General features: G+C 41.9%; 2 protein-coding genes across 3 annotated transcripts; both read left to right on the top strand.

Moving 5' to 3' along the window:
- The first annotated feature begins 8,359 nt into the window (after window positions 1–8,359).
- Window positions 8,360–12,435, top strand: LOC306714333 (E3 ubiquitin-protein ligase TRIM39-like). 2 transcript variants are annotated; one of them, XM_079184336.1, is made up of 8 exons: window positions 8,360–8,379; window positions 8,943–9,536; window positions 9,640–9,735; window positions 10,475–10,708; window positions 10,876–11,023; window positions 11,143–11,169; window positions 11,574–11,719; window positions 11,831–12,435. In XM_079184336.1, the coding sequence occupies exons 2-8, from the start codon at window positions 8,967–8,969 to the stop codon at window positions 12,260–12,262; spliced, it is 1,653 nt and encodes a 550-aa protein (XP_079040462.1). In that variant the 5' UTR covers window positions 8,360–8,379; window positions 8,943–8,966; the 3' UTR covers window positions 12,263–12,435. The 2 variants fall into 2 exon arrangements, with proteins under 2 accessions (XP_079040462.1, XP_079040463.1); XM_079184337.1 differs by having other exon boundaries at window positions 9,646–9,735.
- Window positions 12,436–12,707: 272 nt separating this feature from the next.
- On the top strand, window positions 12,708–22,798 carry rpgrip1 (RPGR interacting protein 1; the record flags this gene model as incomplete). Its single annotated transcript, XM_079184624.1, has 30 exons — window positions 12,708–12,737; window positions 13,595–13,706; window positions 14,175–14,228; window positions 14,360–14,477; window positions 14,667–14,872; window positions 14,969–15,071; window positions 15,238–15,378; window positions 15,652–15,757; window positions 15,912–15,935; window positions 16,028–16,174; window positions 16,272–16,345; window positions 16,626–16,846; window positions 17,025–17,131; window positions 17,238–17,288; window positions 17,399–17,578; window positions 17,700–17,817; window positions 18,011–18,174; window positions 18,267–18,597; window positions 18,837–18,997; window positions 19,137–19,369; window positions 19,630–19,745; window positions 19,933–20,144; window positions 20,575–20,753; window positions 21,045–21,099; window positions 21,247–21,304; window positions 21,572–21,666; window positions 21,818–22,007; window positions 22,094–22,178; window positions 22,319–22,446; window positions 22,572–22,798. 30 exons carry the CDS (start codon window positions 12,708–12,710, stop codon window positions 22,796–22,798), a joined length of 4,026 nt encoding a protein of 1,341 aa, XP_079040750.1.
- Window positions 22,799–24,316: the final 1,518 nt, after the last annotated feature.

Genomic DNA, 24,316 nt, shown 5'->3' on the forward strand with positions numbered 1-24,316 from the left:
CTTCTCTACTTACAAACAATATGAATTTCAAATAAAGCACTGCATTCGGCAACACAATAGACTTTTTCATTTCTCGTAGTCATAAAACTTAAAAGATTAGTTTGGGTGTTCTGAAATGGGATTGAGTGAGGTGTGTATCCATAATCAGTGTAATACCTACAGTAGATGATAGTTGGAACGCTCCCAGCTCAGAGAAAGAGACAGGAGTTACCTCACAGAAGCAAAGCAATATACTGATGTGGACGGGGGAAGCAGCAAAATGTATTTCAGCCACCTAAAAGAAAGGCCTACCAAAACAAAGTCAATATCCGTTCAAGTGTATTCTAAATATAGAATATTTTTGCTGGCTCTCCACCTGTTGCACTTTTTTCTTATTTCTTTGTGGGCATTCAATTTGATGTGATGCAGAATTAATTATTTTAACACCCAGATGGTGTGAGTTTATAAGATCATTCAATGCTCCTTTTCTTTTCAGCTCCTCCAAACGCAGGAAGGTTGACATCAACAGAACAAAATGAGACCAGTATCACTCTACAGTGGAATAAAGTGAACACCAATGTCAGCTTTATTCTCCAGTCTAATGGTACAGAGATAAACATCACTGCACCAGATGGAGACGGACCAGTAACTCACACAGTCTCATCTCTAACTGCTGGAACTAAATACACATTCACTCTCTTCTCTGTGTTTGAGAGCATCAGAAGCAGTGGAGTCAACATTACTGCAGTCACTGGTAAGATACTTGACTTCATTATTATGCACTGTATCAACTTATCATCTGCTCTACACCAGTGTTAAACTAACATTTATTTGTTGGTCATTAAACATCCTTATATAATGTCCCACTTCACAGCAGAGACAGTGTGTGCTTTTGAACAATGTAAAGCGATCACATTTTAAACTATTTTCGTGTTTGGATTCTTTTTTAAATTGTTGATCGCATCACCTGCTGAACAAAAATGCTATGTGTTACAATTAAAACAGGAAAAGTGACTCCAGGACTTGCAGAACGTCGGTCTCACTTTTTATGTTCCTTCAGCGTCAGATTTCATTAATGTGGGACGCGAAATGACAGCCACTATAAAAACCTTAGAGAACAAAGGTTAGTTTTAATTAAATGTAGTTTTTGATAAATGCATTCATTGCTCTTTTTCTTTTCAGCTCCTCAAATAGCAGAAAGCTTCAGATTAACGGGACAAATCGAGACCAGTATCACTCTGCAGTGGAATAAAGTGAACACCAATGTCAGCTTTATTCTCCAGTTTAATGGTACAGAGATCAACATCACTGCACCAGATGGAGACGGACCAGTAACTCACACAGTCTCATCTCTCACTGCTGGAACTAAATACACATTCACTCTCTTCTCTGTGTTTGAGAGCGTCAGAAGCAGTGGAGTCAACATCACTGCAGTCACTGGTAAGATACTTGACTTCATTATTATCCACTGTATCAACTTATCAAACCATCATCTGCTCTACACCAGTGTTAAACTAACATGTATTTGTTGGTCATTAAACTTCCTTATATAATGTCCCACTTCACAGCAGAGACAGTGTGTGCTTTTGAACAATATAAAGCGATCACATTTTAAACTATTTTGGTGTTTGGATTCTTTTTTTAATTATTGATCGCATCACCTGCTGAACCAAAATGCTATGTGTTACAATTAAAACAGGAAAAGTGACTCCAGGACTTGCAGAACGTCGGTCTCACTTTTTATGTTCCTTCAGCGTCAGATTTCATTAATGTGGGACACGAAATGACAGCCACTATAAAAACCTTAGAGAACAAAGGTTAGTTTTAATTAAATGTAGTTTTTGATAAATGCATTCATTGCTCTTTTTCTTTTCAGCTCCTCCAAATGCAGAAAGCTTCAGATCAACGGGACAAAATGAGAGCAGTATCACTCTACAGTGGAATAAAGTGAACACCAATGTCAGCTTTATTCTCCAGTTTAATGGTACAGAGATCAACATCACTGCACCAGATGGAGACGGGCCAGTAACTCACACAGTCTCATCTCTCACTGCTGGAACTAAATACACATTCACTCTCTTCTCTGTGTTTGAGAGCGTCAGAAGCAGTGGAGTCAACATCACTGCAGTCACTGGTAAGATATACAACTTAAAAAAGATGCTCTGTTGGAACTCAGTAAACCATCACGTTATTTTCAGTGTGACAGTGTTAAACTAAAACCTATTTGCAAGGTCTGCCATTGTGGCACTAAGTGTTCTGCTTCTCTACTTACAAACAATATGAATTTCAAATAAAGCACTGTATTCGGCAACACAATAAACTTTTTCATTTCTCGTAGTAATGAAACATAAAAGATTAGTTTGGGTGTTCGGAAATGGGATTGAGTGAGGTGTGTATCCATAATCAGTGTATTACCTACAGTAGATGATAGTTGGCACGCTCCCAGCTCAGAGAAAGAGACAGGAGTTACCTCACAGAAGCAAAGCAATATACTGATGTGGACGGGGGAAGCAGCAAAATGTATTTCAGTCACCTAAAAGAAAGGCCTACCAAAACAAAGTCAATATCCGTTCAAGTGTATTCTAAATATAGAATATTTTTGCTGGCTCTCCACCTGTTGCACTTTTTTCTTATTTCTTTGTGGGCATTCAATTTGATGTGATGCAGAATTAATTATTTTAACACCCAGATGGTGTGAGTTCATAAGATCATTCAATGCTCCTTTTCTTTTCAGCTCCTCCAAACGCAGGAAGGTTGACATCAGCAGAACAAAATGAGACCAGTATCACTCTACAGTGGAATAAAGTGAACACCAATGTCAGCTTTATTCTCCAGTTTAATGGTACAGAGATCAACATCACTGCACCAGATGGAGACGGACCAGTAACTCACACAGTCTCATCTCTCACTGCTGGAACTAAATACACATTCACTCTCTTCTCTGTGTTTGAGAGCGTCAGAAGCAGTGGAGTCAACATCACTGCAGTCACTGGTAAGATACTTGACTTCATTATTATGCACTGTATCAACTTATCAAACCATCATCTGCTCTACACCAGTGTTAAACTAACATGTATTTGTTGGTCATTAAACTTCCTTATATAATGTCCCACTTCACAGCAGAGACAGTGTGTGCTTTTGAACAATGTAAAGCGATCACATTTTAATCTATTTTGGTGTTTGGATTCTTTTTTTAATTATTGATCGCATCACCTGCTGAACAAAAATGCTATGTGTTACAATTAAAACAGGAAAAGTGACTCCAGGACTTGCAGAACGTCGGTCTCACTTTTTATGTTCCTTCAGCTTCAGATTTCATTAATGTAGGACGCGAAATGACAGCCACTATAAAAACCTTAGAGAACAAAGGTTAGTTTTAATTAAATGTAGTTTTTGCTAAATGCATTCATTGCTCTTTTTCTTTTCAGCTCCTCCAAATGCAGAAAGCTTCAGATCAACAGGACAAAATGAGAGCAGTATCACTCTGCAGTGGAATAAAGTGAACACCAATGTCAGCTTTATTCTCCAGTTTAATGGTACAGAGATAAACATCACTGCACCAGATGGAGACGGGCCAGTAACTCACACAGTCTCATCTCTCACTGCTGGAACTAAATACACATTCACTCTCTTCTCTGTGTTTGAGAGCGTCAGAAGCAGTGGAGTCAACATTACTGCAGTCACTGGTAAGATATACAACTTAAAAAAGATGCTTTGTTGAAGCTCAGTAAACCATCCATCCATTTTCTACCGCTTATCCGGGGTCGGGTCGGGGTAGCAGCAGGCCAAGCAGGCTGATCCAGACTTCCCTTTCCCCCGCAACATTTTCCAGCTCATTCTGGGGGATCCTGAGGTGTTCCCAGGCCAGCTGGGGGATATAATCCCTCCAGCGTGTTCTGGGTCTTCCCCGGGGTCTCCTACCAGTTAGGCATGCCCGGAAAACCTCCAGTGAGAGGCGCCCAGGAGGCATCCTGATTAGATGCCCGAACCACCTCAGCTGGCTCCTTTCGACGCGAAGGAGTAGCGGCTCAACTCCAAGCTCCCTCCTGATGTCCGAGCTTCTTACCCTATCTCTAAGGCTGAGCCCGGCCATCCTACGGAGGAAACTCATTGCGGCCGCTTGTAGCTGCGACCTCGTTCTTTCAGTCACGACCCAGAGTTCGTGACCATAGGTGAGGGTCGGAATTCAGACCGACCGGTAAATTAAGAGCTTCGCCTTCCGGCCCAGGTCCCTCTTCACCAAGATGGTCCGGTGCAGCGCCTGCTTTACTGCTGCAGCTGCACTGATCCGCCTGTCGATGTCCCGCTCCATCTTGCCCTTACTTGTGAAAAAGACCCCAAGATACTAGAACTCCTTCGCTTGATTTAAGCACTCCTTCCCCACCTGGAGGGAGCAATCCACCGGTTTCCGGCAGAGCACCATGGCCTCAGATTTGGAGGTGTTAACTCTCATCCCCGCCGCTTCACACTCGGCTGCAAACCGCCCCAGTGAATGCTGGAGGTCACGATACGAGTAGGCCAACAGGACCACATCATCTGCAAACAAACAGAGACCTGACGTTCTCAACCTTCCGGCTGCTTCTAGATATCCTGTCCCTGAAAGTCACGAACAGGACCGGTGACAAAGGGCAGCCCTGGCGGAGGCCAACACCCACCGGGAACATGTCTGACTTATTGCCGAGAATACGAACACAGCTCCTACTGCAGTTGTACAGAGACCGGATCGCCCGTTGCAGCGGGTCCGGCACCCCTTACTCCCGCAGCACCCCCCACAAAAACCCCAGAGGGAACCGGTCAAAAGCCTTCTCCAAGTCCACAAAGCACCAGTAGTCTTGCGAGGGTAAAGAGCTGGTCCACTGTTCCACGGCCGGGACGGAATCCGCACTGCTCCTCTTGAATCCGAGGTTCGACAAACGGTCGGAGCCTCCTTTCCAGCACCCTGGCATAAGCTTTCCCCGGGAGGCTGAGTAGTGTGATACCCCAATAATTAGAGCACACTCTCCGGTCCCCCTTTTTGAAAATGGGAACCACCACCCCAGTCTGCCAATCCATGGGCACTGATCTTGACCCCCTTGCGACACTGAAGAGGCGTGTCAGCCAAGACAGCCCAACAGTGTCCAGCGCCTTCAGCTTCTCAGGGCGGATCTCATCCACCCCCGGCGCCTTGCCACCAAGGAGCTTTTTGATTAAGCAGCCTCTGCCAGGGATATGGGTGCACCCCCCCCAAGTCTTCAGGTGCTGCCTCCTCTCTAGGGGACATGTTGGTCGGGTTTAGGAGTTCCTCAAAGTGCTCTTTCAACCACCAGACGATATCCTTCGTCTGGGTCAGGTCCCCTCCCCCCACTAAGAACAGCCTGGGGTAGGCCCTGCTTTCCCTTCCTGAGCCGTCGGATGGTTTGCCAGAACCTCCTTGAGGCCAGCCGAAAGTCCTTCTCCATGGCTTTCCCGAACTCCTCCCATGCCCGAGTTTTAGCATCCGCGACCACCGCAGCTGCAGCCCTTATGGTCTGCCGGTATCTCTCAGCTGCTTCAGGAGACCCTTGAGCAAACCAGTCCCGAAAGGATATTTATTTATTCAATGACATTTTTGAAACATTCATTCTCATTTCTCTTTGTGTCTCAGCTCCTCCAAACGCAGGAAGGTTGACATCAACAGGACAAGATGAGACCAGTATCACTCTGCAGTGGAATAAAGTGAACACCAATGTCAGCTTTATTCTCCAGTTTAATGGTACAGAGATAAACATCACTGCACCAGATGGAGACGGACCAGTAACTCACACAGTCTCATCTCTCACTGCCGGAACTAAATACACATTCACTCTCTTCTCTGTGTTTGAGAGCGTCAGAAGCAGTGGAGTCAACATTACTGCAGTCACTGGTAAGATATGTCACTTATTCAATGAGTTTTTATCCTGGCGTAACACTTTTGTTCTCTGAAACACATGCCAGTATACCTGATGATTAAAAATACATTTGAATGGCATGTGTAACACAGTAATGGTTTAATGGCTAACTCATGATTAATGGGGTTAGGTACAATGTAGTATTGGTCGCCACCTATTGAGTTCAAGTTCTGCAAAATCTGTTTGGAGGAGTTTGGAACAAAAGGTGAAACGGAACATAATATTGGTGAAAGTTGATTTATTTCTTTGTTGTTTGAAATGTTAAGTATGTTTCATTTTCTTTTCAGTTTATATGTCATGAAACTAATGTTCAGTTCATAAATTATTATGTTTTAATGTAGAGGAATTTATACATCAGATTTTCAAAGGTAATTAACAAAATATTAATTCATCTTTATGTATTCCTCTCTCCATGTAAACAAACACCATCTTGCCAAAACTTCTCATACTATGTGTCCTACAACAAAAGGGCCTCGTAAGTCTATGCATTTGATTTCATTACTATCTCAGATATATTATTTTCATCTTATATTTCTTGTATTTGTTATGATTTTTTAGATCTGCTTCAACTGTTGCCAAAAAGAGAAACTAGGCTGCTCATTCCTAGGTTTACAATAAACCAGAAATTAAATCCTTGCTTTACAATTGTGTCAATGCATAAATTCTAAAAATGATTTTTAAGTGTTGTTGTGTACAGATAAAATGTCAGATGTCTTTGGTAAAGCTACAGTACAAACATTTGCGTAATTTCTTTAATCATAATAATTTATTGTTGTTATATTAAAAATGATCTTAAACTTATTAATGGAAAACTATCCATTTTAAGTGTTTTATTTTATGTTTTTGTGTCAACAGATTATGTTGTTGGATTGAACATGAGAATAGAGTCATCTATTCAGCTGTCAGAATTGGACGTGCAGGATTTGTTGATGGAGGTGAGACTAACTGCTGTTTCATGACGAGTTTGTATACACTTCAGTCAAATATTGTATTATTATTTAGCTCTATATTAACATTGTTGTCTGTTGTGATTTTTGCCTTTAAATCTAGTTCTTCAAACGATACGGATTGTCACCACAGTTGTCAGTGAAGATTCTATCTGTGGAGCCATGAGACCAGTGGACGAAAGACAAGATTTAAAGGAGGTGAAAGGGTCTGCTGTGCAAAGAGAAATAAAGAATCTCTCCGATTATTTCGACTTCACATTTCTATTTTCTTTCCTTGCACATGAAAAAAATATCTTTCATCAGATTCCAGTGAAAAGTAGTCCGACCTATTTGGAGAATATTCTTAAATTTAAGACATGGCTCATCCCAAATACTTATAATTGTATATATATATATATATACACTCTATGTACTACACACTAATTCATCATATTATACTGTTTTTGCTGTTAGCACACAAAACTGTTCAACATACCATTACCATTTTGTGCTGCCATCAAACTGCTACTTTGCAATGGACTGGAAAGTAAACATTTGTTAAGAGAAAGCTGAATTGCTTTCTCTCTCTAGATATAAGGATTATATTGTTTTTTGGAGCTGTTTTACCTCCGCTCACATTTTCAGCTCCACACCGGCGACAGCTGGAGGCATTATTTTTTCGGGTTGACCGTCCCATTCTCGTGAACATAATATCTCAGGAACACCTGGAGGGAATTTGTTTGGCACAAATATAGAGAGAAGGGGCTTTACAATCTGTACAGCAAACAACATCTTCTATCCTGAGACACTCGACTCGTGTTAGGAACAACTCCCAGGCTGTAATCTTGCCCTTCATTCTTCTCTCTGCAACAAGCTGCCATTCTGCCACAGCTTGTTGTACAGAGGATGAGAAGGATTATTCAAGATGGCTTTAATTTAGTCCCTCGTTCTCTGCTCTGTCCCTTCTGAAGGGAGTGAGTCCAGTCCAGGTTTTCATTGATTTGGCCCCCAAGGTAATTGTACGTATGAGTCCACCCACTTAACCTCTCTCTGGATGATAACCAGGGGGCCTCCCGTTCATCTGGCTTTCCACCACAAGCTCATTGGTTTTGCTGATACTGAGCTTCAGGAGATTGTTGTTGCACAATGTGATGAAGCTCTCTATCCGTCCTCTGTAATTCTCTGTATTCTTATTGTTACAGTATTGTGAAAATGTGTGTAAATGTATGTTTCTGTCCATTTGAAACAAAAAGGCTTGGAAGGGTGAAGTGATGAATGTGAGTTTTATTCAAGTACTTCCTTGTTGTTGCTCAGTCCAATACAAAACAATACAAATAAAAATGTATGATACAATAGAATACAAAGGAATTCTATACAGACCCAGTAAGGCACCCGGTCTTGCCATTACTCCTCCCACCCTGGAACAACATGGTGGTTGATAGCTTAGAGGAAGAAATGACCCAGAGGGAGTGGTAACAGCGAAACCTGGGAGGACTTTGGCTTCACAAACGCAGTGCCAGTGTTTGCCTTTGCTACCTCAGAGGTCACGTTTCACATTCAGCAACAAGGTAAGGCCAAAATAATATAGCGGATAGGTATATGTTAATAATTTGTAAATCTTTTGATGAAACAAATACAATCATTTTAAGAATGTCTCAGTTTTTGTTTTGTCAGGCAGAATAAATGGAATATAATAGGGACTAATATTTGAAGCCATTGGTCTTCATCCCTGGTGGGGTGTGCAGTGAATTATGGGAGTGTGGTACTTGGAAACATTTGCAGGGCGATGCATGTTAGTCTTTGGATTGTAACGGCTCTGTTCAATCCGTGTTTCAAGCTAAATTTACAGAGTTCGAGAGAGGCTGAGTCATGTGACCGGGCAGCTGGACTTTGGCCAGTGTGCTTTGAATTGTTTAAAGTTAATGATAAAGAAGTTAAGATGTTTCTGGTTATAAAAGTAACTACAGTACCTGCATTAAAGACCATAAGGACAAAAGGTCTGAAAGATTTAGTGGCCTACACTGTATGTTTGTAGATGTTTTTATTTTTCAAAAGAGGATTGTAAATCACGCCAAAACACTTTTCCTCTGTGACTCAGAATGTAAATAATTAATTTCTTATTCATAATCAGTGAACAGATCTTCTTTCTGAGGGCATGGCCTCCCCCAGCGTTCTCCTGTCAGAGGTGCAGTTTAAGTGTTGCATCTGTCTGGAGGTTTTCTTTGAGCCGGTCTCCATCCCCTGCGGTCACAGCTTCTGCTTCACCTGTATCACATCACACTGGGACAACAGCCATGCCGTCAGCTGTCCCAAGTGTCAGACAGCCTTTGAGGGCCGCCCAGAGCTTTGTGAAAACTCCTTCGCCAAGGAAATGTCAGAGCAGATCCGAGCAAGAAGGCAGAACGGCGTGATGTCAATGGCAGGAAAATTCATATGTTGTGATGTGTGCGTGGGGAAGCAAACAGAGGCCTTGAAGTCCTGCCTTGTATGTCTGACCTCATATTGTGAGAGTCACCTGGAGCCCCATCTGAGAGTTGCCACCTTGAAGATACACAAACTGATTGAACCCGTGGCAATGCTGGAAAACCGGATGTGTAAAAGGCACCAAAGGCTCCTGGAGTTGTTCTGCAGGAGCGACCAGAGGTGTGTGTGCGTGCTGTGCACAGAGACCGACCACCGCTGTCATGACACCGTCCCAGTGGAGCGAGAGAGTAAGGAGAAGAAGGTGAGGTCCTAAACTCAACATCATCATTGTGCCATCATCCCATCAAATAAAGTACATTGGACTTTGATTTATTTTTGGTTTCAATTACTGTTCTAATATTCAGGCTCAGATGAAAAGGATCGAGGCTGATGTGCAGCAGATGATTCAGGACAGACTGCAGAAAGTGGAGGAGATCAGACACTCGGTGGAGCTCAGCAAAGTGAGTTGACATAAGATCATAGAACTGCTTAAGTGAGTGTTTCCTGTTGGATAAATTGGGCATTTGCAGAACAGCTAAAACAGCCTATCTATAAGAATGTAAGAAAAGAGGCAGAACACATTCAAGAGTGTGTGCATAGCAGAAAAAGTATTGGTACCACTACAGTGATAATCGCAAAACATGTATATTATTGTATCATTATTCTGCTGAGAAACTATTTATACTAGTACTGTACGCTACGTATTGCCAGTGCTTCTACTTAAAGGAGCTGTATTTAATATTCTGAACATCAATATAGCAGCAAACAACTGTTATTATATTAGAGTAGGAAGTCACACTCCCTCGGTGTGCCATGTTATCCGAGCTTCTCCTTGCTTTGTCAACGACTTGAGGAAACCGGAGAGACAGTTGAGTGTGAGAGCGCCCTACTGGCTAGCTCATGGCCGGTTGTAATGCTGTCCTGACCAAAATTGTTGTCTCGGAGTAGCACCCATCCTTCGCTTCTCTCTCAGATGAACCCTGTTAGCTTCCACGCCAGTTGTGATGTCACAAAATCCTCCTTGTACATCCACATACGTTATAACCTGAGCACAGAGAAGCTGTCCTCCTTCAGGACATGAATGTCAAAACAGTTTTCTGGTGTCAAACTCAACACATACATCATTCAGCACAGTGAGGGTCCTTACATCCACGTGAAGTATGCAACATTCAACTTTTTTTCATTGTTCAATGTCTTCAGGAAAGCTCAAAGAGGGACACAGTGGACAGCACGGAGGTCCTCTGCATTCTCTTTCGTTCCTTGGAGACACGTCAGGCAAAGCTGGTGGAGATGATCCGGAGGAAGCAGGCAGCAGCAGAGCAGAGGGCGGAGAGGCTCATCACAGAGCTGGAGCTGGAAATCACTGAGCTGGAGAGGAAGAGAAGAGAAATGGAGCAGCTTTCTCACACTGAGGACCACCTCAATCTTCTGCAGGTGAGGAGTTGTCTCACAGAAAGATCATACAAACAGAGATTCCAAAGAGCATTCTAAAAGATGTACAGACTGGAGTGAAGTTGTTGTTGTCGTATATCTTTATTTCCGTCTCATCTCATCTTGTCTGGCTTCTTTTCTGCTTTTTTCTCTCTTATTTGACTTGTCAGAGGTTTCCTGCTCTGAGTTGTCCTTCATCTGTCAAAGCCTGCACTGACATCATCGTCCATACAGACACATGTTTGGGGATTGTAAGGAGAGAGGTGGCCAACATTGAACAGCAGCTTCAATCAGCTTTGAAAAAGCTTTCCATTCAAGGTCAACTTCTAAGATTGTTCTTCAGCATCACTACATTCTGTGAGAATACAGCCACTTACATTTAATCAATAAATTAATATTTGTTTCATTTTTGATCATGTGTTCTTATTAACTTACAGAGCATGAGAAGATGCAGCAGTATGCAGGTAAAGTTAGACAGTAAAACAATAATAGTCAGCCGGTGTTCTCTCTTTCTCTCTCTTATACCCTTTTCCCTGTTTCTCAACTAAATTAAAATATAATTTACCTTGAATAAAACCATAAAATACTGTTTCAATAAGAAAACAACATTAGAGAATAGTGGACTAGAAAACTGACATATTAGTGACAATAACATCCAAAAAGGTTTAGGGCTGAAAGTAACAATGATTCTCACTTGATATTTTGTTTTTCATCATGACAATGCATGCCACAGGATGCTTACAGATACTGCAAACTGGCATGCAACTGGATATTATCTGCATGTGTAACACTTGAGTATTTTCCTGGACACCTCAACTGATGAAAACCACAAACAAAAAGAATGATTCAATCTATGTCTGTCTAACAGTGGATGTTCATCTGGACCCCAATACAGCCAACCCTTGGCTGGTTCTATCACAGGACGGGAGACAGATCTGGGATGGAGATGTTGAACAGAACCTGCTGGACATACCAGAGCGTTTTGACATGGCACCATGTGTCCTCGCCACAAGGGTAAATAACGGTGTGGTTTGTATGTGTTTATCCTTGTCGGGACGTTATGTCTTTCTGCTTCACTCTCAGAGATGAACAGTGTCAGTGACCTGAGCCTCTCTTGCTACGCAGGGTTTCACCAGCGGGAGGCACTACTGGGAGGTAGACGTGGGAGATAAAACAGCGTGGGACTTGGGTGTGGCTCGACAGTCGATCAACAGGAAAGGTGTAGTCACACTGAGCCCAGAGGACGGTTATTGGACTATTTGCTTGAGGAAGGGCAGTGAGTACCGGGCATGTGCAGGAGAGGCAGAACTTCTGTGTCTCTCTCAGAGGCCCCAGGTTGTTGGGGTGTTTTTGGATTACGAGGACGGCACGGTGTCCTTCTATGATGCAGATGCCAAGTCACACATCTATTCCTTTACACAGCTCCAGTTCACTGAGGCCATATTTCCCTTTTTTAACCCAGATATGTGTGACAGCGGCAGCAACACATCACCACTTATCGTCCGCCCGCTCAGTGGAGTCAATGGATGCAGGGATTTAGATGACGTTACAATATGATGTGAAATGTATATTTACTGTCTGTTTATATGTCATGGTATTGTATTTAAAACAGTATAAAACTGTTCTCTCTGTTGATGTGAATCCATATTTTTAAATTAGAGAATTTGTGTTCAGTTGACAACAATAACTTTCACATATGGATCATACATAACTATTCTGACTTGCCCCACTCCCCCAATAAACTGATGTATCTGTTGTATATGCTTACCTCTCCTCCTCTTTCTTCATCCCTTCATCTGTGCTCAGTACAGATCTTAGACCTGCCTTGCTCCAATAATAACCATGCTCCGTCATCACAGACCAACCACAAAGCTGACTCCAGAACACCTCTTAGAATGTACAGTTTGACAACTGCTAATCAGATTAGGACAGGGATAGGATTAGCCTCAAGGCAGATGGAGCGCTGAGACAGTTTCAGGATTTAGCCTTTGGTGGAGGCATTATGCACACACAGAGTACTGCACACTCACAGGTATGTCGCGGAACTAAATGCATGCACACAAACACAGTGATTGCAAGTAATTATTTAATACTCTGGTGAGTTCCTTAAAGAATTAGGAAACATCTTTAAAGAGAGAGCTAAAAGGTGTCAGGGAAGGAATATGAGATGAAGAGGGATTAAAACCGCTATCATTCAAGCACAGGGCGGAGACTCATGTAGAGAGCTTACATGTTGCTCTTTAGTCCATACTGAAGCAAGAACACGCCTTAAACCTCTTTGGATGGCCGACAGACAAGGGTAAGTCAAATAGTATGTTAATATAGTTTTCTATGTTGATGTACTGTAGGAAGGAATATCATAATGTAAACTAATGTCCTACCAGTAGGATCCCTGGCATTTATCACTAATTGTGCAGCAATGTAGATTTTAAAATGGCAAACACGTTTAGGAATTGCCATATTTTGCTGATGACTTAATTGAAAAATAACAGGGAAGCTTGGGGATGACAACTTCTCCAGGCTTGAGCAGATGAGCAGAGTGTTTTTCACAGAAAAGAATTATATCTGCAACTGAGAAAATACACAGACCTTAATTTTCTGCCTTTTGCCATTAACTGGGATTAAGTGTATCTGTATTTGTGTAATAGAAAGCACTGCCTCCAGTATGGATCTTGTTAAACCCCACATTGCTTGAAATACTAGGAAAAAGAGAAAATCGTTTTTTAAGATCCTATAATTACACAAATGTAAATGTGATAAGTTATGGTCACAATATTGAATTTTGGTTTCTCTGTTTTACAGAGTCCTAAGAACCTTTCATATGGATGGAGGCCAGCGAGCCAGTGGTGTATATCAATATGACAAGTTTACTGCTGTGACGTTTCAAAGGCCAGAGCTGAGTGGAGAGGTGTGAAGTCGCCAGTGATGGATGAGACAGCCGAGGACCTCCCAGTCAGAGATGTGGGACTGATGAGGTCGGGACTGATGCCAACTGCACCAGGTTTGTGTGTAGTCTTATGGCAGTATGATAAACTATATATTGATTTGCTCTGCTGTGCTATAACTTGTATTATCCTCAAGCCATGGCATATATTTCCAGCATAAACGGGAAGAGTTTAACATTATAAATATGAAGTTTTCTTCTGCCAATGTTGTAAACAAAAACAAAGCTGGTCTCATTTTAATATCGCTCAACATCAATAATGTGACAGTGTTACCATAGAGCAACAGAGCAACTTATCTAATGAGGACACATCAGTGATGTGTATATTCTCAAGAAATATCCAGTGAGCTACAGTAACTTTAAGTTAAGGTTAAGTTGGGATATTTAGTTGTAAAAGTGAAGGTTAGGGGTTGAGGGAATTAATTGACTCAAAGGTCCTTGTGAATTCTGCAATAGAAGTGCATTTCTTTATATTTGTGTAAATACATATAGACAGTCTTGACTAAATCTGTATGTTTTCTCCAGATACTTTACGTGATGTGAAGACATGGAAGAAGCATCATGCCATGAAGACAAAAGGTAAAATCACTATATAAAATTCACCCTTTCAGTTCATCCAACTCAGATGTTCAGACTTTCAATCAAAAGCATTCAAAAGTACATTTTCATAAACGTACAAAATGTTGGCTACCTTGCTCTCTCTTCAGCAGATCCTCAGCGCCTGTTTCGGTTTCCCAGAGAGCACCTGGAGGACTTGTGTCTCAGACTGCAAGAGGAAAACAGTGTGATAAGACAACACACTCGTACACAGGAGATGAGGCTACGCAGGTAACAGAAACATTGACACTGACTGTACCTAACACAAGACACTTTGGCCGAATAGGGCACATCACTGTGCTGTCCCACAGTAGCTGTTACAATCGTCTCTGTTGTGGCCCTACGATGTGATTCAAAGATATATATGATAAAAACAAGTCCCCTAATATGGCTGATTTGCCCTCCTCTTCCTTGACTCAGGATGTCTACCAGACTGATGCGTCTCCGCCAGCTCCGTCCTGGATCCAGTTGTGTGAAGGAGAGGGACATTGAGGACACCATACAGGAGCTGGAAGCCCGTGTGGCTATGCTGGAGAGCCAGAAAGGGTTGCTGCAGAACAAACTCAGCCTGGCCAAGCAGCACATCATGGACCTCGGGGGACGCACACCATACAAGTTCAGTAAAGGTGTGTATGTTTTACATGATTGTAAGCCAGGGTAACTGCTGTTTCCTCTTCCATCTCTGACCTTCCTCCCTCTCTTCTTCTTCTCTTACGTGTCAGGTAAATGTATGGAAGTGGAGGGCGGAGTCAGGAGGGCAGCCCAGACTGCCCCGCCCCGCTACGGCCCCACGTTGGAAGACACCAGGGCAGAGATGGAGAGATTGTACGTGTGTGATGTTTAGAACACTGAGCAGATGTTTTCTTAAACTCTGATCATATCATTATCCAACTTACATTCTGCTACCTGGCTCTTTCTTTCTCCTCTACCCCCCCCCCCCTACCTCCAATCTCCCTCATGACTCCATGCCGACCTCCCTCTAACCTCCCAGCAGGTGCAGTGTAACCGAGCAGGTGAGGACTGCAGAGCTGGAGCTGACTGCCCAGGCGCTCAGAGACACACTGCGAGAGAAAGAGAAAGAGATAGAGGGAAGCGTGAGAGACATAAGGAAGCAACAGGCTGACAGACACAGGTGGCTACAACAGACATGCTAATACTAATATAACGGCTTTCTTTTGTGTTTTTGTGAGTGTATTTATAAATGTGTTACTATTTGAATACATGGGCTGAACGGTGGTGTAGCCCCACAGCAAGAAGGGTCAAACAATCTTGTTTGAAAGCTGTTTCGTACTACAATACAGAACATTGCAGTGGTCTTTCCACTATCAGACACTCTTTTTGGCAGCTGCTTGTACAACACCCATGTCAATTAAAATAATATATCCTGTTGCTGTCTCCATGTCAGAATAACTATTAGAGAGAATGTGGATCTGATCCGTCTTCAAAAGCAGCTTTCAGAGAAGAGCACCGCTCTGAGAGTCACACAGGAGAAGTTCAACAACCTGCAGGAGGTTACATGACCTTATTTCTCTATAAATCATTCATTTTTTTTTGTTGTAATTACAGTAGCTTAAGAATTAAGGTTCAGTACTTTAGTCACTTACACATACGTCATTGGTCCTCAAAAGACAAATATGTAAATGTGCCTTTCTTCTTTCCTTCCAGGCATATGAGAATCAGCTCGAGGAGGTAAATGCCCCGTTGCACAAACAGCTTTATGAATACCTGTAGTAGTCTGATACTTACTCTTATTCATTTTGAGTGTCATGTGTTCTCCCCAGCGTCAGAGGTCAATGAGGGAAAGCCATGGAGCTCTGCTGGAGAAAGTGGAGGAGCTGACTGAACAGCTGAAGCAGGAGAGAGAGAGAGCACTGGCACTGGAGGGACAACTTACCACTGCTAGCCTGTCTCTACAGACCCTGGACAAGGTACCGCATCTGGCATGTATAAATCCAGACTAAGAAAGGCTCAGGATTATGTAACGTATTGTCAGTTTTTTCATATCATTTATTCTCTCTCTTTCAGCTACAGGACCATATATCAGACCTGGAGGGAGAGAGGGATCTAATAAAAGAAAACTATGACACTCTAATAGAGAGGTGAGAGTTAAAGTCTTCTAGGCCCTAAAAAACAATCTTGAAGATGTTATGGTGCTCATTAACCAGGAGGTTTGAGGGCTTCTCTGAAAATTGAGATGCACAGTAAATGCAAGTTGCCTTGCAGGAGCAGCAGATTATGACTTTAGATCAGATTTATGTCGATATGAAAACGTCTTTATTTATTTGAGGACTACACATTAGTCCTAACCTCTGAGAATGACTTCTAAATATAGTTTTGTGTTTCACCTTGTATGTTTATATTCACCCTTGGCCTTCCTAGTACTTTATCTGTGCAAAGCAATCACGATGGCAAGGTGGAACAACATAAAGAAGTGAACCAAAGCAGGGAGGAACAGGGAGAACACATCAGCAGGATGGACATCTGGAGACTTGAAGAAATGCTGCAAGCAGAGAGGGGGGAGAGAGGCAGGCTGGAGCTGGAAAAGGAGAAACTGAGACGAGAGAAGGAGATATTGGAGGAGGAGAGGGAGCCCGAAAGAGGTAGGAGTCTCAGCATGGTGGCACTGCATCTGCATCTGCTGCGGTTTGACAATGAGAAGGAATGGAGTTAAGGAAGAAATATAACACCTGAAGACTCAACTCTTCCAGTGCCACAAGCAGACAGTATATTCATTTACAATATCATTTATTTACTTATTCGTCCTGTTGTTTCATTTAGACTCTTCTGTGATGACGATAGACAAGCGAGAGCATCTGGAACAGGAGGTTCTCCAGTACAGAAAGCAGATTTCTGCTCTACAGGACAGACTGGACTCTGTCACAAAGGTCAGAGATGAATTACTGATTAACAGCTGTTTCACACATCAGTCATTTGTTTCCTGGTGCTATACTGTTTTAGTACACTTTTCATCATCTCTCTTCTCTGATCCAGGTGTTTGACATGAGTGTTGAGGAGCTCAGTGAAACTCTTATCCAGATCAAGGTTTGCACACACTTTTTTTATTTCATTTTTTTTTACCTCTCTTAGAATTGCTTTAAAAGCCAAACTTAATTGCATTGAAACCTTATTGCATTCTTTCCCTCCAACTACAGGCATTTAGGATGCAGCAGGAGAGCAGGGCGGGGCTGGGTTTTCTCTGGGCTGATGGGAAGGTGGAGGATTCACTCCGTGAGCTGGTTAACATCCAGGCATCGCATGCTGAGACTGTGCTGGAATTACAGAAAACAAGAAGCCTTCTACTGGTGGAGCACCGTATCAGTAAAGACCTTCAGGTACACACACATACACAATAAACACATTTGTCAAACATGTAAACTACACAAAATTGTAATCAGCATTGTTTTTCCTCCCGTTTTAACTGAACTGGTCTTTGATCAAACTCTGGTTCCCAAGGAAGAGTTGAACACAGTCAACCAGAAGATGGGAAGAGAGAGGGAGGAGAGTAGAAGGAGGAGCTCAGAGAAAGACAAACTGTTATCAAAAAGAGCTCTTCAGATCAACGCTTTACAAGGTATTAACAACACTCATTTCTATCGTACTACTAGAGCCAAGAGAACCCAATAGAATTCCTAATCAGTTTCTTCTGTGCTGTCTATCACTGATTCATTGACATGCTGGAGGTGTTTGCAGTTTGTTAAAAAAAAAATCTGGGTAGTTAGCATCAGAATCTCAAAACAATTTTCTTTTCTACTTGTACTCTGAAGCTCAGTTGAAAGAGTTAGCATACAGCCCCAGGAACAGCAAGCGGACCATACCGATACAGTACACCTGGCCAGCTGGAGACCAGGAGGAGGTACAGCCCATTGAGGAGGACATGTCTTTTTCTCAGCTGAGGGCTGGGGAGTCATTGTTGGAGATCCACCTTAAGGTCTAAAAAATAAACAGACGTTGTACCTGAATTATTTTTTTTCATTCAATGTTTCCCATGGGGCTGAAATCGTATTTCTTTTGCACCTTCAGGCCACCACCTTCACCCCAGAAGGTCTTCGTAACATGGGCAGCATCCACCGTGAAGACAGTGTGACCTTCTGCACCTACAGCCTTTTGGACTTTGAGGTGCACTCCACCCCTCTGGTGTCAGGCAGCCAACCAGACTACGGCTTCACGTCACGCTACGCTCTAACAGCTCGAGATCTGGGCAGGCTGGGAGGTCAGGGGTCAAGGGTCAGAGTGGAGCTCCACCAAGCATTAGGAGGGGTCAGGTTTGTGACACATGGAAGTGGGCAGATGTCCCTCATGGGGGCTATGGAGAGTAGAGGGGAGCGCATCGGTGGACATGTCAATATCACGGGTGAGTGTTGTATAAAAAATTAGACAGTATACTGGATTTCATGCTACTTTTTCTGCACACAGTTTAATAACATGCAGTTATTGCCAATATGACGTTTCTACACCTTAATAGATGCATTTTCTGTAATTTTTCTTTTACATATTATGTTGTAATGTTCTTATTTATGGCATAATGCACTGTGTGTGGTAATCTTACATTTTTTGATAATTACTTTTCTGAAAAATCTGTCTCCGTCCAAGGCTCCGAGGATGCACTTGTTGGTGTTGTGGATTTCTGGGTGCGCCTGTTTTATCCTGCAGAGCCCATAGACACTGTGGCAGAGAGAGGAGCAGACAGGAGAACAGCGGCACAGAGGGGTCCTGTGCACATCTCTCTTGGCTGGCAGGATGCTGGTCATGAGGTAAAATAGAGTGATATTTTGTCCACATGCAGTGGAGGTTGTTTTGGCTTTATTTCTTCAGACAGTGATTTTTTTTTATGTGACTTTTTAGAGACAGTCTTCCTCACAGTGAACATTTAAAAAAAACTTCTTTCTTCAGGAGTTACATGACTACGGTGGGGGGATCCCCAATGAGTTGGTGGTTATGTTGGAACGTTGTGTGGGCCTTCATGCTCGCTGGCCTGGACTTCTTCCTGATTCCTACCTGACATACAGGTTCTATGACCTGTCGCCTCACGTCTCTCAAACAGTCCAGTCCACCACTGACCCGGTGTTCAGTGATACTACCAGCTACCCACTAGCTGTAACAGCTGATGTGTTGCACTACCTGAGGTATGATCAAATATGTAATATTTTGGAAATATGTTAGAAATTCAGATAATATTGAAGAGGGCATTCACTTGTTGTGACACAGCTTTCTTACATTTTGAATTTCTTTTTTTAAGGAGATAAGTTAACTACTGGGTTAAATTAATGAATATCCTAATAAACTTGAGAATGATCTAAATATTTCTGTTTTTATGAAGTTAGTGCTTTAGATAATCCCTATTTTTGCAAAAATATTGACAGTATTCAACTCTGCTTTTGTCCAGGTCCAGCAGTTTGTGGGTGTATGTGTTTGATGACAGCGATGACCAGATACCACCAGCCTATCTGGCCAAGACCCCCATCCCACTGCGAGCCCTGGCTACTGGCAGGGAGATCAGAGGTAAGGGAGAGAGAAAAGTAACACAATTACACTATTATTATTCATCTCCCACTAGAGGAAGCATTAATATAGATGAAAGTGGAAGCCAACATCTTATATTCACATAACTACGTCACATATCAAAACCTAAACTACCCAATCATCAGTTCAGAATTGTTTTTCTCTGTTTTTCTCTCTGTCCTGCCAGGCGACTATGTTTTGAGGGAACCGGCTGGTGGACCTCGAGGCATGGTCAGGGTCTTGATCAAATGGAAGTACCCCTTCCAGCCATCGGTGGACACTGTGCTGGGTAGAGAGGGAAGACATGGAAGACAGGACATGGAAAGATCTGAGAGGGAGGAGAGGAGGAGAGAGGAGGCGGAAGCATCACAGAGACCTATAGCCAAGCCCAGAGCGAAGGTGATATGATTTATTCTAGTGAGTCAAAAGGTTTGGGAGTTACTGGTGATGCTCCGGAGAACTGATTTGTTTGAAACTGATAAATAGCAATGTCACCCGTAACCCTCTTTCAAAGTAAAAGCACCTCTAAGGAGCGTTTAATTTGCTGACATCATGACTTTTGGGTAAAGAAATCATAAAAAATCTAAGTGTAAATGCTAAAATGTATCATATGCTCAAAGACAAATTCCTGTGCCCTAGCTTAATGCCTGTTCTTCTGTGGCTTTACCGCAGACTCAGCAACTTGAGCCAAGAGAATCCAAAGCAGTGCAGAAAGGGACTAAAACTTTGGTATGGTTTTAAGCAACAACAAAATTAGCATTAGTGGGTTCTCAACATCATTTAAGCATAGAAACTATTTTATTTACTTATGTATTTGTCTGCTTTACAGCCGCGGCCTCCAGCTGTAAAACAGAAAAGCTCGCAGAACATACTACCAGAGCAACCCACCTTGGTGAAACCACTGTCCACAGGCAGGAAGAGATCCACCAAGAGGTCACCTGACCTTTACCACGACACACCCCATCTCACGCCTGATCCTAGACTGACCACACCATCTCATACAAGAAAGTAGGTTACAGTTTTTTTTTTTTAAATCCACTTCATCATTATTGTATCGTTATTGTAGAACTCGATGAGCTTGATGGAGGTCGAGGAGATTTAGAATTTGTGTCGGACAAAAACGGAAACTTTTTAGAGACAACCATCACAAAATGTTTCAACAGATTCTAATTGTTAGAAATGGTTGTTTTTTCTGAGATTTTTGAATTAAATCATACAGCCTGTGCATTTGTAGTATGGTTATGTTTTCATTTAAATGTATTCATTGAATTTAATCTTTTTATTTTAATCTATTTTAAGATCTTCACCCACCACACTGTCGAGGACAAGCTCTGCCAGCGATGCCAGGACTCAGGTAGGAGCTCATTCTCTCTCTCAAAAGGCCTTAAAACAATATCTGGTTACCAATATTTATACAATGTTGTGGAATGAGAAACACTGGTAATTAGAATTGGAAGAGAATGGCTAGTGAATGGGCTCATATCAAATTTATTTTTCTCAGGACCTTCCCTCTGTGGATCAGGTGTCAATGGATGAAGACGAGAAGAGGAGTGAGAGTGGTAACTATTTGTGTCGCCGACATTGTAGGCCTACACACCTGCTTTGGGTTTCTTGTAGAAATTTGAATCCTCACAATGCCATTGTTTGAATATTTGTATAGGAACACATTTGTCCTCAAAACCTTTACAAAATATAGATATTTACTTTACACAATATACCTGGAACACATATGAAGCTTGTATGTTGTCAGGGCTTTTGTTTTCAGCCCAGCCAGTCAAATTGAAAATATAATGAATCCAGTTCTTTCTCTTTTTTTGACTAAACAGATGCTGCAGGAGACAGTGAAGTCCCAGAGTCTTTAGAGTCAAGTTCCTCACAAAGCGACATTATTGTCATTCCACCAAAACGTAAAATGATGAAGGTACGAACCAAGTAACTGTGTGAGTGAGAGAAAATGTATGAATGAAAGAGAAAAAATATACGATTTTTCTATTATTGACATCTGTATATCTTTGGATCTGCTATAAAGTCAAATGGTACGACATAGATAAGTGACTTGTTTTATGTTTCAGGGTGACAAGCTGAGAGTCGAGATTCTGTCCCTGTCCTTTGAACCGTCCTCACGCGTGACGCTGGACAAGTCAGTGCAGCGTGTTTATGTGGAATACCGGCTGCTGGGCGTCCCGATGGAGATGACAGAAACACCCATGTCCCTCCGCAAACCAACAAAGGGAGAGGAGATTCACTACAACTTCACACGAGGTGAGAGTGGGTGAGCTTTGAGAATAGTTGTTTCTAGAAAGTTGTAATTGTTTTATAACTTCCAAATCCTCTTGTTTGTCTCTCAGTGATATATGTGGATGGTTCACAGTCAGCTCCACTCAGACAGTATCTTTACACCATGTTGGAGGGCACTGACTCCAACCAGGGCAGGTAGAGTCATTAGTGTCTTTTGTGTCAGCTTAACAACTTAAAATATCAGCGAATACATCAGTTTATTTCTCTGCACTTTACGGATGTGTCAAGACCCAAACCACAAAATTGAAGTGTGTATGTGTGTGTGTCATGGCAAGGTTAAAGTTCACAGTGGTCAGTGAGCCGATGGACGACGATGAGGACTGTGTGGACGTCGGACATGCTTTTCTGGACCTGCAGGAACTGCTGCTCACTGGAAATGATGTCAGCGACCAACAAATTGATGGTAGGTGTTGTATTTGTGTCGTACTTTTGACAGCAAAGCTCTAAAAACAAATCGATTGCGAGGACAATGTGTGAAACACAGAGTTGTCTAACAGTCGGCCTGCTCCTGTGTCTGTTTTCCTCCAGTGGTGAGTGTGGATGAAGACAAGGAGGTGATAGGAAATCTGAAAGTGTCTCTGGAAGCAGCGAAAGCTCTGACTGGGATATACCAGGAGTTTCACCAGCGAAGAGAGACAAAGAAAGAAGATGACACAGATGAAGAGGAGGAGGAGGAAAAAAAATTAAAGGAGCAAGAGGAAGAGAAGAAAAAAGATGAAATACTGATAGATTATGAGGATGATAGTGACTTCTGAAAGCAATTAGTATGAGATTAACAGAGAGGTTGTGTTCTGTATGAAACAGTTTTATTTTCACTGTTTGTCTTCTTCAACAGTTCCCAAAGCAATTAAATAAAGAGGCATTTTTGAAAGGCATGTGATGCTGTTCTTTGAAGTTTATTTATGGATTTTCATAAATGTGTTCAGGTCTTTCAATGTCTAAGTTTATCCAGTATACATCTTTATCGTGTATCTGATTGACAGTGTCGTTTTAGTAAACATTTTCTAGGTACATTTGTTTCTCAACTAAACTCAAAGCAAAGAACTCTCAAAAAAGTGTTACATGATTGTATGTATTGTTCTTCAAAAAGTCATACAATTTAATTCTGTTGTGTAATCCTATCCTCAAATTGAGGGTAACACAATAGATTATTTTTCGTCTTCATATCAGACATGACTTTTAGTCAAGGCATTGTCGCTCTGAAAGATCTCCCCTGCCAGAGAGGTGTTAAACAGATGATGATCTTGGTGATTTATCATTTCAGGAAGATGATATTTGCAGTGCTTGACATCACACATGGAGTTCTTCATCATATCTAAAATTGTAGATTAACTCCTTAATTTGAATTCAATCAACTAACTGAGACCTGGAAAACCTGGAACCAGGTTGTGTTATTCCAGCACAGGAGTACTGGTTGGTCTCTGGAGATATCATTTGAGTGAGGGAATTTGGGCAACATACAGACAATACACAAGTAGAATTTGTAACGTTTTTTTGCATTTCATTTTTGAAATGTAACCATTAATTCATCATATAAAGACAAAATAATTGACAAATCAAATTGTCATTTTATAACGTTTTTTTGTACAGTTGCATGTTTTAAAGCATTACATTTGACACATTCTCCTTAGAAAAGAAACTATCAGTTTAATAATATTCCATTATTACTTAACACAGGGCAAAGCCAATCAAACCACATCTCAAAGCACGTCTCAATTTACCAAGTTAGTCTCGCGAGACTGGGATTCAAGGTGCGAACGAAAACTCCCATATTTCTGACAATCCTTAAAATCATTGCCAAATTGGAGAAACCTGTGGTTGACCAAATTAACGGCAGAGTGGAGTAAGTTAGTAACTTAAAAGATACAAATTGAAATAACTGCCTAAACTTGGAGTTGTCAAACAACTTTAAAATTGGAGCCTGGGTTCAGTTGATGAAGCCATTGCGGTTTTGGGGTCCTGCAACTAAAAACGTCAGTTTAAAAACGTAATCTGTTATGAATAAGACTAGCGTTACATCTACAGTTTACGCCTAAATTAAACAATGGTAAGTAACGTTATGTGTTGGCTAATGTTTTTTTTTTAGCCAAATAACTAGCCTGAGGCTAGTTTATTAGTATGCTAATGCTAGCTTAACTCTTAGCAACATAATTAGCGTTACCAGTAGTTTGTTTCTTAGCCACCATTAAAGTTACGAACGTTAATTGTGGCCAAGACGTTCTGTAACGTTAGCTTAACGTTAGTAAACGGCGCGTGTAAGACTTAACGTTAGC

Source organism: Pholis gunnellus, assembly GCF_910591455.1.
Source record: "Pholis gunnellus genome assembly, chromosome: 23".
Classification (NCBI taxonomy): Eukaryota; Metazoa; Chordata; class Actinopteri; order Perciformes; family Pholidae; genus Pholis; species Pholis gunnellus.

Coding starts and splice junctions, on each gene's coding strand:
- LOC306714333 (XM_079184336.1), top strand. CDS start 8,967: ATGGCCTCCCCCAGCGTTCTCCTGTCAGAGGTGCAGTTTAAGTGTTGC. Junction 11,170..11,573: donor GAAGATGCAGCAGTATGCAG/GTAAAGTTAGAC, acceptor TCTGTCTAACAG/TGGATGTTCATCTGGACCCC. Junction 11,720..11,830: donor CATGTGTCCTCGCCACAAGG/GTAAATAACGGT, acceptor CTTGCTACGCAG/GGTTTCACCAGCGGGAGGCA.